The 13,109-nt window shown below is 37.2% G+C and overlaps 1 protein-coding gene across 2 annotated transcripts; it reads left to right on the top strand.

The window, feature by feature from the left end:
* Positions 1-945: 945 nt before the first annotated feature.
* LOC107803044 (putative plastidic glucose transporter 1) lies at positions 946-12,717 on the top strand. 2 transcript variants are annotated; one of them, XR_012702740.1, is made up of 13 exons: positions 946-1,208; positions 1,279-1,414; positions 6,745-6,945; positions 7,778-7,877; positions 8,528-8,640; positions 9,541-9,634; positions 9,718-9,874; positions 10,569-10,715; positions 10,818-10,891; positions 11,321-11,409; positions 11,562-11,676; positions 11,979-12,306; positions 12,579-12,717. XR_012702740.1 is itself a non-coding variant. In XM_016626639.2 (12 exons), exons 1-12 carry the CDS (start codon positions 980-982, stop codon positions 12,180-12,182), a joined length of 1,659 nt encoding a protein of 552 aa, XP_016482125.1. In that variant the 5' UTR covers positions 946-979; the 3' UTR covers positions 12,183-12,425. The 2 variants fall into 2 exon arrangements, 1 of the variants encoding a protein (XP_016482125.1); XM_016626639.2 differs by lacking the exon at positions 12,579-12,717 and having other exon boundaries at positions 11,979-12,425.
* The last annotated feature ends 392 nt before the right edge of the window (positions 12,718-13,109 follow it).

The following is a 13,109-nucleotide window of genomic DNA, read 5'->3' as shown; positions in this document are numbered from 1 at the left end:
TGAGCATCAATTAGTGTTTGGCCAAACTTTTAAAAATTGATTCTAAGTGTATTTTTCTTAAAAAATGCTTTTAGAGAGAAGCTACTTTTTTCTAATTCTCCAAAACTGCTTCCGCTTCTACTCAAAAGCACTTTTTTTCTTCTTCTAAAAGCTTGGCCAAACACTTCAACTTGAAAAAAAAGTATTATTTTTTTTTTTGAAAAAAAAAAAGTACTTTTGGCTTTGAAAAAGTTTGGCCAAATATGCTATAAGAGAAATCTCTTAATCATATGAAAAATGTGCACTGTTTTTTCCTGTATTGAAATTGTTGGTAAATTTTATAGGTGGTACCTAATTAATATGTTGTTCAATAATAATAATTAAACTTTATTTCTTTTATGTTTGAATTCGTTCTTAAAGTGACTAAACTTACAAAAAAATTATAAATCTAGGCCATGTTTTAGCTAGAGTTTTCAAAATAGACTATTTGTGCACTTGCCCTATGCAGGGTAATAGTCTATTTGGCCACACTTTTAAAATCAGCTTATTTTGAAAAGTGCTTTTTAAGAAAGTACTTTTGGTGAGAATCAATTTGTGCTTGGCTAATCAATTTGAAAAAATACTTTTTAACCACCAATTATATTTTGGTCAAGCTTTTAAGAAGTGTTTTTTAAATATATTTTCTCAAAAGCGCTTTTCAAAAAAACGAAACTATTTTTTTCGGCTTTTCAAAAATTACTTTTGTTTTTATTCAATTACATTTTTTTCCTTTTAAAAGTTTTGCCAAACAACTTAAATTTGAAAAAATATCACTTTTGGCGAAAGAAAAAAAAAATGGTCAATCAGGCTATAAGTGGAATTGGCTAATTTCAGGTTTCCCGGATCCTTATCGGGTTCTGGAGATCCGTGTCCCAGCGCAGGTCCAAACCCGCTAGTGCCACCTGACCCGAGAGATCTTTTCAGATTGATTGATCAATTATACTTTCTCGTTTTGTCAAAAATGCAAACAACAAGAAACTTCAATCCAATGCAGCGGGCATTAGCAGTTCACCCTTTTCAATGCTTCTACACACCCCGTTTCGATCCAAAACCTTACTTTTACAACTCTCCTAAAATTAATACACAGTATCCTTGTCCCCATTCTACTTCTTTTTCATTTTCCAGAGAGCTAAAAATCACTGCTGCTAACAAACAGCAACCCCCAGATATAATAAATTCTGAAAATAGAGGTTTTGCTCACTCTTCTCTCATTTATTTGTCTTTTTTTTTTCAAAATTGAATTTAAGTTTTTATTTTCAGATGATGAAAATGAGTTGTTACAAGAAAAGGTTATTTCTGCTGCTGCTAATGATGAAATGGATTTGGGATGGTTACCTGCCTTTCCACATGTTTTGACTGCTTCTATGTCCAATTTCCTATTTGGTTATCACATTGGGTAATTATGTTACTTGTTATTTTTTCTTCTTAATCTTGTTTGCTTGTCTCTAGAAATTTACAAATATCACATGGTTATTATGAGAAAGAACACTTTACACTAGAAAATCTTGCCTGAGCTGGAATATTTATGACTAATGTCTTCTGAAGTAAGTTCATGAAACTTTATATTGCATCTATATACATACACTCATCAGAGCTGGAAAAACAAATACTGTTTAGCTCTGACCATAAGAAGAACAACTGTTTATTTTTGGCGCCTGCGGACTTCATACATAACTTATAGTGAATTAGAATCTAAAAAATGTAAGCTGTATGTGTTGAAATTGTCAAAAGTCCTACATCGGTGGATGACAATTTTGAATGGGAATTTCACCCTATAAAAGGAGGCCTAATGTTTAGGATTTAATCACACCTCTCATTTGCCTTTTTATCTTCTTAAGGCATTTGTATCTTCTCTCTTTAGTATTATTTCACTTGTAATTTTGGAGTGGAATAAAATATTGATTGTGTCCGAGGAAGTAGGCAAAATTGGCCGAACCTCGTAAATTCTGGTGTTCTTTTATTGTTGTCTCATTGTCTTGTTTATTATTTAGTGGTTGTCATAATTTTTGGTATAGTAGTTGTGACTCATTCACACTATATACATTTGGCTTCCACAACAATTGGTATCAGAGTCAAGGTACTGTCTAAGTATGCTCTGTGGTTGCAGCATAGTCTGATCTTCCACATCAGAAAAGATCTATCTTGGTAACTGAGTCAAGGTTTTATCTGAGTATGCTCTGTGGTTGCAGCTTAGTCTGATCTTTCACACCAGAAAGGAAATAATCTTGATTTGTGTCGTCAGCTACTAAATAATATTTGTGTCAAAATGGGAGACATTAAACAAGAAGAATCTACATCAAGTGTCAATAATACGTCATCGTTGGCATCTTCGCTTATGACAAGAATTGTGTCAAATGCGAAATTTGCGGTAGAAATTTTTGACGGGTCAGGACATTTTGGGATGTGGCAAGGCGAGGTTCTAGATGTTCTTTTTCAACAAGGGCTAGATCTTGCCATTGAAGAAAAGAAGCCAGATGTTATTGGAGAAGAAGATTGAAAAATTATCAATCGTGTTGCTTGCGGTACCATTCGATCCTACCTTGCTAGAGAGCAGAAATATCTATACACAAAGGAAACTTCTGCAAGTAAATTATGAAAAGCACTGGAGGATAAATTTTTGAAGAAAAACAGTCAAAATAAATTGTACATGAAGAAGAGACTGTTTCGCTTCACCTATGTTCCTGGTACCACAATGAATGAACATATCACCAGTTTCAATAAGTTGGTCACAGATTTGCAAAATATGGATGCAACTTTTGATGATGGTGACTTGGCCTTGATGTTGTTGGGGTCACTTCCTAATGAGTACGAGCACCTTGAAACTACTCTACTCCATGGAAATGACGAAATTTCTCTCAGAGAAGTTTGTTCGGCTCTGTACAGTTATGAACAAAGAAAGGGAGAAAAACAGAAGGGCGGAGAAGGAGAAACACTAATTTTAAGGGGTCGTCCTCAAAATCAAACGAGGACTAAAAAGGGAAGATCCAAGTCGAGATCTAGACCCAGCAAAGATGAATGTGCCTTTTGTCGAGAAAAGGGGCACTGGAAGAAAGACTGTCCGAAGTTGAAGAATAAGGCCAGAAATAACAATGGAAAGGCCATTATGGATTCAAATGTAGCTGATTGTGATGATTCAGACTTCTCATTAGTTACAACAGAGTTATCAACATCATCAGACATATGGTTGATGGACTCGGCTTGTAGCTATCATATGTGTCCCAACAAGGACTGGTTTGTGAATTTTCAAGAAGGAGAATATGGAGTCATCCACACAGCGGATAACAGCCCTCTTACCTCATATGGCATTGGTTCAATAAGATTAAGGAGCCATGATGGAATGATCAGAACATTAACAGATGTTCGATATGTACCGGGTTTGAAGAAGAATCTCATCTCTGTGGGAGCCCTAGAATCAAAAGGGTTCAAAATCATTGCAGAAAATGGAGTGATGAGAATATGCTCCGGTGCACTAGTGGTAATGAAGGCCAATCGGAAGAACACCGCTATCGTGGTAGTACATTTATTGGGACAGCAACAGTGACATCCAGTGATGACAAAGAGGCAGAAGCAACCAGGCTATGGCACATGCGCTTGGGACATGCTGGAGGGAAATCCTTGAAAGCTCTATCTGATCAAGGATTGTTAAAAGGTGTAAAGACTTGCAACTTGGAGTTTTGCGAGCATTGTGTCAAAGGGAAACAGACAAGGGTTAAATTTGGTACATCGATCCATAATACTAAAGGCATTTTGGATTATGTACACTCTGATGTTTGGGGTTCTTCCAAAACACCTTCATTGGGTGGGAAGCACTATTTTGTAACCTTTGTTGATGATTTTTCCCGAAGAGTGTGGGTGTATACAATGAAGAGGAAAGATGAAGTGTTGGGAATTTTTCTCAAATGGAAGACGATGGTGGAGAATCAAACAGGCAGGAGGATCAAGTGTATTCGCACAGACAATGGAGGTGAATACAAAAATGATCATTTCAATAAGGTCTGTGAAAATGATGGCATCGTCCGACACTTCACTGTCAGACATACACCACAACAGAATGGAGTGGCAGAACGTATGAACCGGACTTTACTGGAGAAGGTACGGTGTATGTTGTCCAATGCTGGCTTGGGCAAAGAATTTTGGGCTGAGGCAATTACATATGCATGCCACCTCATTAATCGTCTACCATCTGCTGCTATTGATGGCAAGACACCATTTGAAAAATGGTATGGAAAACCTGCTGTAGATTATGACTCTTTGCACGTGTTTGGCTCAATTGCATACTATCATGTGAAAGAGTCAAAATTGGATCCGAGAGCAAAGAAGGCTATATTTATAGGGATTACTTCTAGAGTCAAAGGATACCGCTTATGGTGTCCAGAGACAAGGAATATTATATTCAGCAGAGATGTTACCTTTGATGAATCTGCCATAACAGATAAGGTGACAGTTGAAGATGTCAAACAAACTGGTGGTGCATCAAAGCAGGTGGAGTTTGAGGGAAAATTTATTTTTCCTACGCAAGAAGCAGAGGAGGAAACAAATGAAGATTACCCTCTGGAAGAAGAGCCAGTAGAGAGGGAGATTCCAACTCAGGAACCTCGACAACAACTTGAATCAATAGCAACCAACAGGCCAAAAAGGACAATAACGAAACCTGTTCGTCTCATAGAGACGGTTGCTTGTGCAACCTCAATTGTAGCTGATGGTGTTCCTACCACTTATAAAGACGCAATCCAAAGTTCAGAAGAAGATAAGTGGAGGATTGCCATGAATGAAGAAATGCAGTCCCTTCATCAGAATCATACATGGAAATTGGCCAATCTCCCGAAGGGAAAGAAAGCAATTGGGTGCAAATGGGTATTTGCAAAAAAAGAAGGATTTCCTAACCAAGAAGATGTTCGCTACAAAGCAAGATTGGTGGCCAAAGGATATGCTCAAAAGGAGGGAATTGATTACAATGAAGTATTTTCTCCAGTTGTAAAACATTCCTCCATTAGAATTATGTTGGCTTTGGTAGCACAGTTGGATTTGGAACTAGTTCAGATGGATGCAAAAACTGCGTTTTTACATGGAAACTTGGAGGAGTAAATCTACATGACTCAGCCAGAAGGATTCAAAGTTGCTGGAAAAGAAAATATGGTATGCAAACTTGAAAAATCATTGTACGGATTGAAACAATCTTCTAGACAATGGTACAAGCGATTTGACAAGTTTATGTTGCGGCAAGGGTACAAGAGAAGCAAATACGATCATTGTGTATATTTGCGCAAACTTAATGATGGTTCCTTTGTATATCTTCTCCTATATGTTGATGATATGTTGATAACTTCCAAGAATTCGAAAGAAATTGATAAGTTGAAGATTCAACTGAAGGAGGAGTTCGAGATGAAGGATCTGGGTGAGGCAAAGAAAATTCTTGGCATGGAGATAATAAGAGATAGACATTCAAAGAAACTCTGTTTATCTCAGAAAGAATATTTGAAGAGAGTACTACAGCTTTTTGGCATGGATAAGAAGACTAAGCCAATTAGTACGCCACTTGCTCCCCATTTTAAGCTAAGTACTACTATGTCGCCAAAGGATGAAACTGAACAGGAGTATATGTCAAGTGTACCATACGCAAATGTTGTTGGTAGCTTGATGTATGCAATGGTTTGTACGAGACCTGACATTTCACAAGCCGTTGGAGTTTTTAGCAGATATATGCATAATCCAGGAAAGGAGCATTGACAAGCTGTGAAATGGATTCTACGGTATATTCATAGTACTGTAGATGTTGGGTTAGTTTTTGAGCAGGAAGGCAATCGGTCTGTAGTTGGATATTGTGACTCAGATTTTGCGGGTGATCTGGACAAACGAAGGTCAACTACTGGTTATGTGTTTACTTTTGCAAAGGCACCAGTTAGTTGGAAGTCTACTTTGCAGTCAACAATTGCTTTGTCTACAACAGAGGCTGTGAAGGAGGCAATTTGGCTTCAGGGGTTGCTAAAAGAGCTTGGTATTGAACAAAAAAATATTATAATTTTTTGTGATAGTCAAAGTGCTATTCAATTAGCGAAGAACCAAGTTTATCATGCAAGGACGAAGCACATTGATGTTCGGTATCATTTCGTACGAGAAATCATAGAAGAAGGTGGAGTCACGGTGAAGAAAATTCATACTACGGAGAACCCTGCTGATATGCTGACAAAAGTGGTGACTGCGGTCAAATTTCAACATTGTTTGGATTTGATCAACATTGTTGAACACTAAAGATTGAAGCTGAAGACACAACCAAAATTTGTTATTGAGAGAAAATTGAAGATGTGGAATTTTGCCAAGGTGGAGATTTGTTGAAATTGTCATAAGTCCCACATCGGTGGATGACAATTTTGAATGGGAATTTCACCCTATAAAAGGAGGCCTAATGTTTTGGATTTAATCACACCTCTCATTTGCCTTTTTATCTTCTTAAGGCATTTGTATCTTCTCTCTTTAGTATTATTTCACTTGTAATTTTGGAGTGGAATAAAATATTGATTGTGTCCGAGGAAGTAGGCAAAATTGGCCGAACCTCGTAAATTCTGGTGTTCTTTTATTGTTGTCTCATTGTCTTATTTATTATTTAGTGGTTGTCATAATTTTTGGTATAGTAGTTGTGACTCGTTCACACTATATACATTTGGCTTCCGCAACAGTATGATTCGTACTCGTTTGCTTATAGTGCCTATTCTGTGCTATATTATGCAGAGTAATGAATGGTCCTATTTTGTCGATTGCAAAAGAGCTTGGGTTTGAGGGGAATTCATTTCTTGAAGGACTTGTGGTGAGCATATTTATTGGTGGGGCATTCATAGGAAGCATAGCCTCTGGTTCCCTTGTTGATAAACTTGGTTATCGACGCACATTTCAAATTGACACAGTACCTCTTATTCTTGGGGCAATTGTAAGGTAATCCATTTATGATCATGCATATTGGTATTTGCTGCTTGGCTATATTTGCTATCTTTATTTTTTCTCCTCTTACCCCAAGAGAATTATGCAGTTCTATGTATGAAATTGTTCCTATAATTTAGGCTAATTTTGGACGTTGATTCATATGCCATTTGAGAATAAATATTTACATGTATAAATAGTTTAGGAAGTACATAAGCAAAACATTTCAGATTTAAGATCATAAGAAGGTTTACGCTCTTATTCTCAATCTATATTTTCTCTTCTTGATTGAGGTAAGAGTAGAAAGTTCATTGTAATTTAATAGACGCTGGTCTTAGAATTGAGATAAAGTAACTTATCTTTTATAAAAGCTTATCTCAAAAATTGAGATAAAGTTATGCTTTTCAAGAATTTATCCTCTTAAATAAAAGTAGTACTCCGATGTCACATTTTCTCTAGCAATTGAGTGGAAACATATTAGAAAATATAGACAAAATGGATCCCTTTTTATGAACGTCCGCATAGTTTCGAGATAAACTGATCTCGTGTGAAATGGAACTGTTAGGTAGTAAGATTTTTCGTACTTTATTTTATAACTGAGAAATCCTCAAGGGCCAGTGGCACTCGGTTGGAAATTTGGTGGATAATGAGCCCCCCATCCACCTTTCTCATAAAGATTTTTCATTACTTAAGATGGTGGGACAGTTGCAAATTGGATTATATTCTCATTCACTTGTTAAATCTTCTGGCTTCTTGTCTATGCCTAACAACTGGAAAGAGGAGAAGAATAATTTGCTTGTGCTTCAGTAATTTCCAATTTTGATGTGTGATGTCCTTCAATTGACAGTGCACAAGCTCATTCCATTGAAGAAATGCTCTTGGGAAGATTCCTTGTTGGCCTTGGTATTGGTGTTAATACAGTATTAGTTCCAATTTATATTTCTGAGGTATGCCTCTTAACTTATAATTTCCTTATCTAAGTCCGCATTCTGAAAGTTTTACAAAAAAGTCATGCTTTAGAATCCATCCTAACTTTTGTTTGTGCTGTTCATTTCTGGGGTGCATGGAGAGGTAAGTCTGATTGAAAAAGATACTAGGGGGAAAATCTGAATAAACTACTTAGTCGTGTGGTTTGGCTACTTTTATCCTCCCAGATTGGAAAACTTGTGTTTGTGTTGATCCAAGGATGAGATTTATTTATCTATGATTCATAATTTAGCCTTTTGGGGAAAAAGAAGAAGAAAACAGGAAAATTTCTAGAAGGAACATATTGAACTTTAGACATCCTCATAAGACACGCTAAAAGATCTTGAAAGACAGCTGCAGCCGAGAGATGATAATTTTGGTTTGCAAGTTTTGTGCTGACTGCCCTTGAATTTTTTTGGTGAGTGATGTTTTTTCCGTTCTTGTTTTTTGAGAGTGATGAGCTATCTTTTACTAAGGAGGGAAAGGCTTCTTGAGAATGATCCTTTGGTTTTGGGATATTCTTTTGCTTGACAATACATATATATTCGATCAATCAGATATCTGTAGGGATGCAGAGATACTTTGAAGAGAGATTTTATTTCTCTTATAATCTTAAATGCTTGTATTGTAGGTCGCTCCAACGAAATATAGGGGCTCCCTGGGGTCATTATGTCAAATTGGTACATGTGTTGGTATCATTGCATCACTTTGTCAGGCAATTCCCTCAGAAAATGATCCGCACTGGTGAGTACTTGTAGTTATCTTTTTCTATTCCACTACCTTCCACCGCAGTCAGTGTACCAAACTTTGTTGAAACGCTTTGTTGAAACGATTTAAATTGATTATGTTGCCATGTTGCAAGAACTCCTAAATTTCAAGTGTGATGGTAATCCGTATCTTTACCAGAATCTAGATCCAGCTTTAATGTTGAATTTAAGACTTTATAAAATAATTGTAATCCTTGAGGGCCGTTCTTTGCCTTTCTGCTTTTGAAGTTTAATTTATTACTTTAGATTCCAACTTCTAATCATCCTAGCTTATGTTATGCGGGGACAATAAGAACCTGTTCTGTTGTCTGGCAATGAACTAGTTGATACTCCTCCCCTCTTTCATTTTATGTTCTGATGCTTTTATGGGTCATTTGGTTTGAGATAAGAAAAATTAATCCTGGTATAAAGCTCTGCATAACTTATGGAGCATTTGATTTCCAATATAAAAACCATGTAAAGGTAACACAATCTCCGCATAACTAATTCAACGTTTGGTTCCCGGTATGAAACTCTACATAAGTTACTAATATTAGCATAACTTATGCTCGAATCTATGTTACTATAAGGGATAGAATGTGGAGCACGAATACATGTATTATCAATTTAGCAATATGTCGTTTAGAGAATCTAAAGACAAAACTGCACTTAAAAGTAGGCAATCCCCAGAAAGTCCGTGTATTATTAGTAGTCTCCTTTTAACAATCAATACATTGTTATTTACCTACATAACAATTCTTACCTTATAGTCCTTGCATAACTAGACCGCGAACCAAGCAACCCTTAGTTTCTTGTTTTTAATGGTTGCTTACCAGAAGTAGGCAAGATATGATGCAACAAGCTTTGACTGTTGATACTTTAATGCAACCATTGGCAGGTGGAGGACAATGCTCTATATTGCAAGTGTTCCAGGATTTATTCTTGCTCTTGGTATGCAATTTTCTGTTGAGAGCCCCCGCTGGCTATGTAAGGTAGCAATTTTTATTCATTGCATGTTTTCATTAACTCCTGTTGCTGTGACTGCCACTAATCTTGCCATGGGAGATATATGCAGGCTGGGAGACTCGATGAGGCAAAAGAAGTCATCAGAAACATATGGGGTTCATCAGAAGTAGATAAAGCTATCGAAGAGTTTGGATCCGTCATAAAAAATGATGGCAGTGACTTGGACAGCAGTTGGCTGGAACTCCTAGAGGAACCACACTCTAGAGGTTGTATGAAGGTGGTTTTTTTGTTAATGCATGATCCATTATTAGGTTTAAGGTGGTTGCTTAGGTTTCGTATATAAATTAACATCACTATGCTAATTTGATCCATTCCGGTGCTTAAAATCTCCTTACATTGCAACCATTTTCTCTCTTTGTTTGATTAAAATGTTTAAGATTGACTTTGATGATTGTCTCTTAGCTTCTTACAACTGCGGTGGTTTGATGGGAATATCATGAGAATATGCTTGAAAAGTAAAGCTGCATTGTACCAGGACAGAATTATGATTTTCTGCTAGTATATATGTGGAGCTTTGCGGGATTTCTCTTTGTATGAGTTGGTCGGCAAAATTTAACAGCTGCCTCCACTTTTGAAGTTGAACATTGTTAAAGATGACTTTTGGCATTTAAGTGGACTATCATCTTCCCAACTCAATGGAAGTTATAATCTCCTCCTTTGATTTTTTTTCCAAGGACTAAATGTTAAAAAAAAATTGTTACTCTTTTACTTGTTTGGTGGAAGGCCTATTAGTTAATATCTTGATCTGTTGTCTTAAGATTTAATGGCATGCTGGATACTCACACGTCTTGGTGTAATATGTGCCATAATCTGCTGATAGTATGCATGTTGTGGGAGCATGCGCTTCACACAAATGTCAATCCTCCAAATTAGGCTTCAACTTTATTCTTTTTTTTGCAGTTGCTACCATTGGAGGTGCCTTGTTTGTACTTCAACAGTTCGCTGGTATAAATGGAGTTCTCTACTTCTCATCCTTGACTTTCAAAGATGTTGGAATCTCAAGCAATGCTTTAGCAAGCTTATATGTAGGACTAACCAACTTTGCAGGTATTTAATGGGTCTAAAGGACTTGAGACGCACTTTGCATCACCTGCTAAATTTCACTTGGTTCCAAGATAATGTTTAGTTATCACTGTGTGCTTCTTGCAGGTGCACTATGTGCTTTATACTTGATGGATAAGCAGGGGAGGCAGAGGCTTCTAGTAGGAAGCTACGCTGGAATGGTGAGGAAAAAATATTTCTCTCCTTACGTAAAAGTTTTCTTTTGGGTGAAGAAGGAATGGGGTGAATAACATAAATGTTCATTGCTATTGTTATGTCTTAAACCTATATCCATCAAGTGTTTTTAAGAATAATATTTAAGGGACTTGGAATTTATCTTACTTGTCCTCATGTTTTGAGCCGCTCGGTATGCTCAGACGTCTTGTCTTTTAAGGATTATAGACTTCAAAACCTTGCTATGCGTGGGGGAAGTAGCTAGGTGACTGAAAGATAAGTCCCCCGTGGCATGATTCTGGTTCCTAATCCCCTCCCCCCAACCCCAAATCCCCTCCCTTCTGGCACAATAACAGAGAAAAGGAAAATAAATATAAAATGCTTGGAGGTCATTTTCCAAATAGTCAACTCACTTCCATTGGATCTGTCTTTTGCAGGCTTTATCAATGTTTCTTATTGTCTGTGCTATCAGCTTTCCATTGGAAGGTGAAATAAGCAACAACTTATCAATACTCGGAACAATCTTGTATGCATCCATCTTTACCTTTTCATAAAAATTAAAATAATAAAAAAAAGAAGCAATCTTGTATGCGTCCATACAAAATATGCTCTGAAAATTCTACTTGAATTTCCCTGTGCTCTCTCTCTCTCTCTCTTTACCATTTCACTCTGGTATAGGTATATATTCACCTTTGCTGTTGGAGCTGGGCCAGTAACTGGTCTTATAATACCAGAGCTTAGCAGCAGCAGGATGCGAGGGAAGATAATGGGCTTTAGTTTCTCCGTTCATTGGGTATGTAGCGAGATCATGTGTGTCGTTTCTGCGCTTCAAACCGATTAGCTGCAACCTATTAAGTTGATTGCATGAACTTTCTCGCAGTGGAAATTTTTACCTTTTTCCCGCATCTGCTCCTGCCAATGGGAGTTGAACACTAAGAAGGGCATTTCCCAGATACCCTTTTTTTTTGTTTTGAGCTTTCTATGGCCATTCACAATTTGTCGCTTTCCTTCTGTGTAGCCTCTTATCTCAGCAGCAATTGTCCCTCGGTGAAAGATGTTTATACTGATTTGGACTTGTTGATGGTGATTGAACAGGTCTGCAACTTCTTGGTAGGTTTGTTTTTTCTGGAACTCGTTGAGAAATTTGGTGTTGCTCCAGTTTATGGAAGCTTCGGTGCTTTTTCTTTGATGGCAGCAGCATTTGCTTACTATTTTATAGTTGAGACTAAAGGCCGATCTCTTGAAGAGATTGAGATGTCACTAAATCCCAATTTTCAGGGCAAACGTAATTCGGAATAATCTCATCTCATGCTGAAGAAAGATTGGAGATTGTGGACAAATTGTAGGTGCCTGTAGTGATCATCAAGTCGCAAGAGAGTGCATTTCCGGTCATGATATTTTGACCATCCTGACACTTTGATTGGTCTCTGGAGCTCAAATTCAAGCTACATTATTTCTAACACAATTATGTGCTCGATTTTATCTCATAAACAACGTTGTAAATGATGTTGTTATATTATTCTTTTGTTAGTTTCTTTTGCAAACTGAGATTTTTCTTCGAAGGGTCTTTGTTGTTATTGAACCTTGATGTTAGGCCAAAATGCTATACTTTTAGCACATTACTCGCCCTATATTTTGTTAGTTTAGTGAGTTATTGTACGACAATTGCGCTAAACTGTGTTGTTTTATGTGTAGGAACATCGGAATGAATCATCAAATGAAAGTTGCACAAAACGTGGACAAAAAACGCAAGAAAAGAGCCAAAAGCATTAAGTATCCAAACCGTGCCACAGACCAGGCTTTGCGAGGTCTATAGCCAGGTTGAACGTGCCACAGACCAGGCTTCGCGAGGTCTATAGCCCGGTCGATCGCGCGTCTATAGCTAGGTCAACTGTACTACAGACCAGGCTTTGCGAGGTCTATAGCACGGTAATTAAAAGTCGCGGGTTAAAAGACCCAAACCCGAATTTGGACCGGGGGATTGACGTAAATACTCCCCAAACGAGTTATTCTAGGGTTGGACATGATTTTGGAGAAGAAAAAGGCTGCCAAGCACTGTGGAGCAAGAATCAAACGAGTTTTTCCTTCCTTTATCTCTTTACTTTGTAGTTTCATGTTTTTAAACATTATGTTGATTGTTGTTGTATTTATGAGTAGCTAAACTCTTTAATCTAAGGTTTGATGGAACCTATTTCTCTACTGCGTTTAATATAGATTTGCCTTTGA

The sequence above is a fragment of the Nicotiana tabacum genome, chromosome 2 (genome assembly GCF_000715075.1).
Source record: "Nicotiana tabacum cultivar K326 chromosome 2, ASM71507v2, whole genome shotgun sequence".
Taxonomy (NCBI): Eukaryota; Viridiplantae; Streptophyta; class Magnoliopsida; order Solanales; family Solanaceae; genus Nicotiana; species Nicotiana tabacum.
Note: the sequence above shows the minus strand (reverse complement) of the source record. Positions and strands in the feature narration are given on the sequence as shown.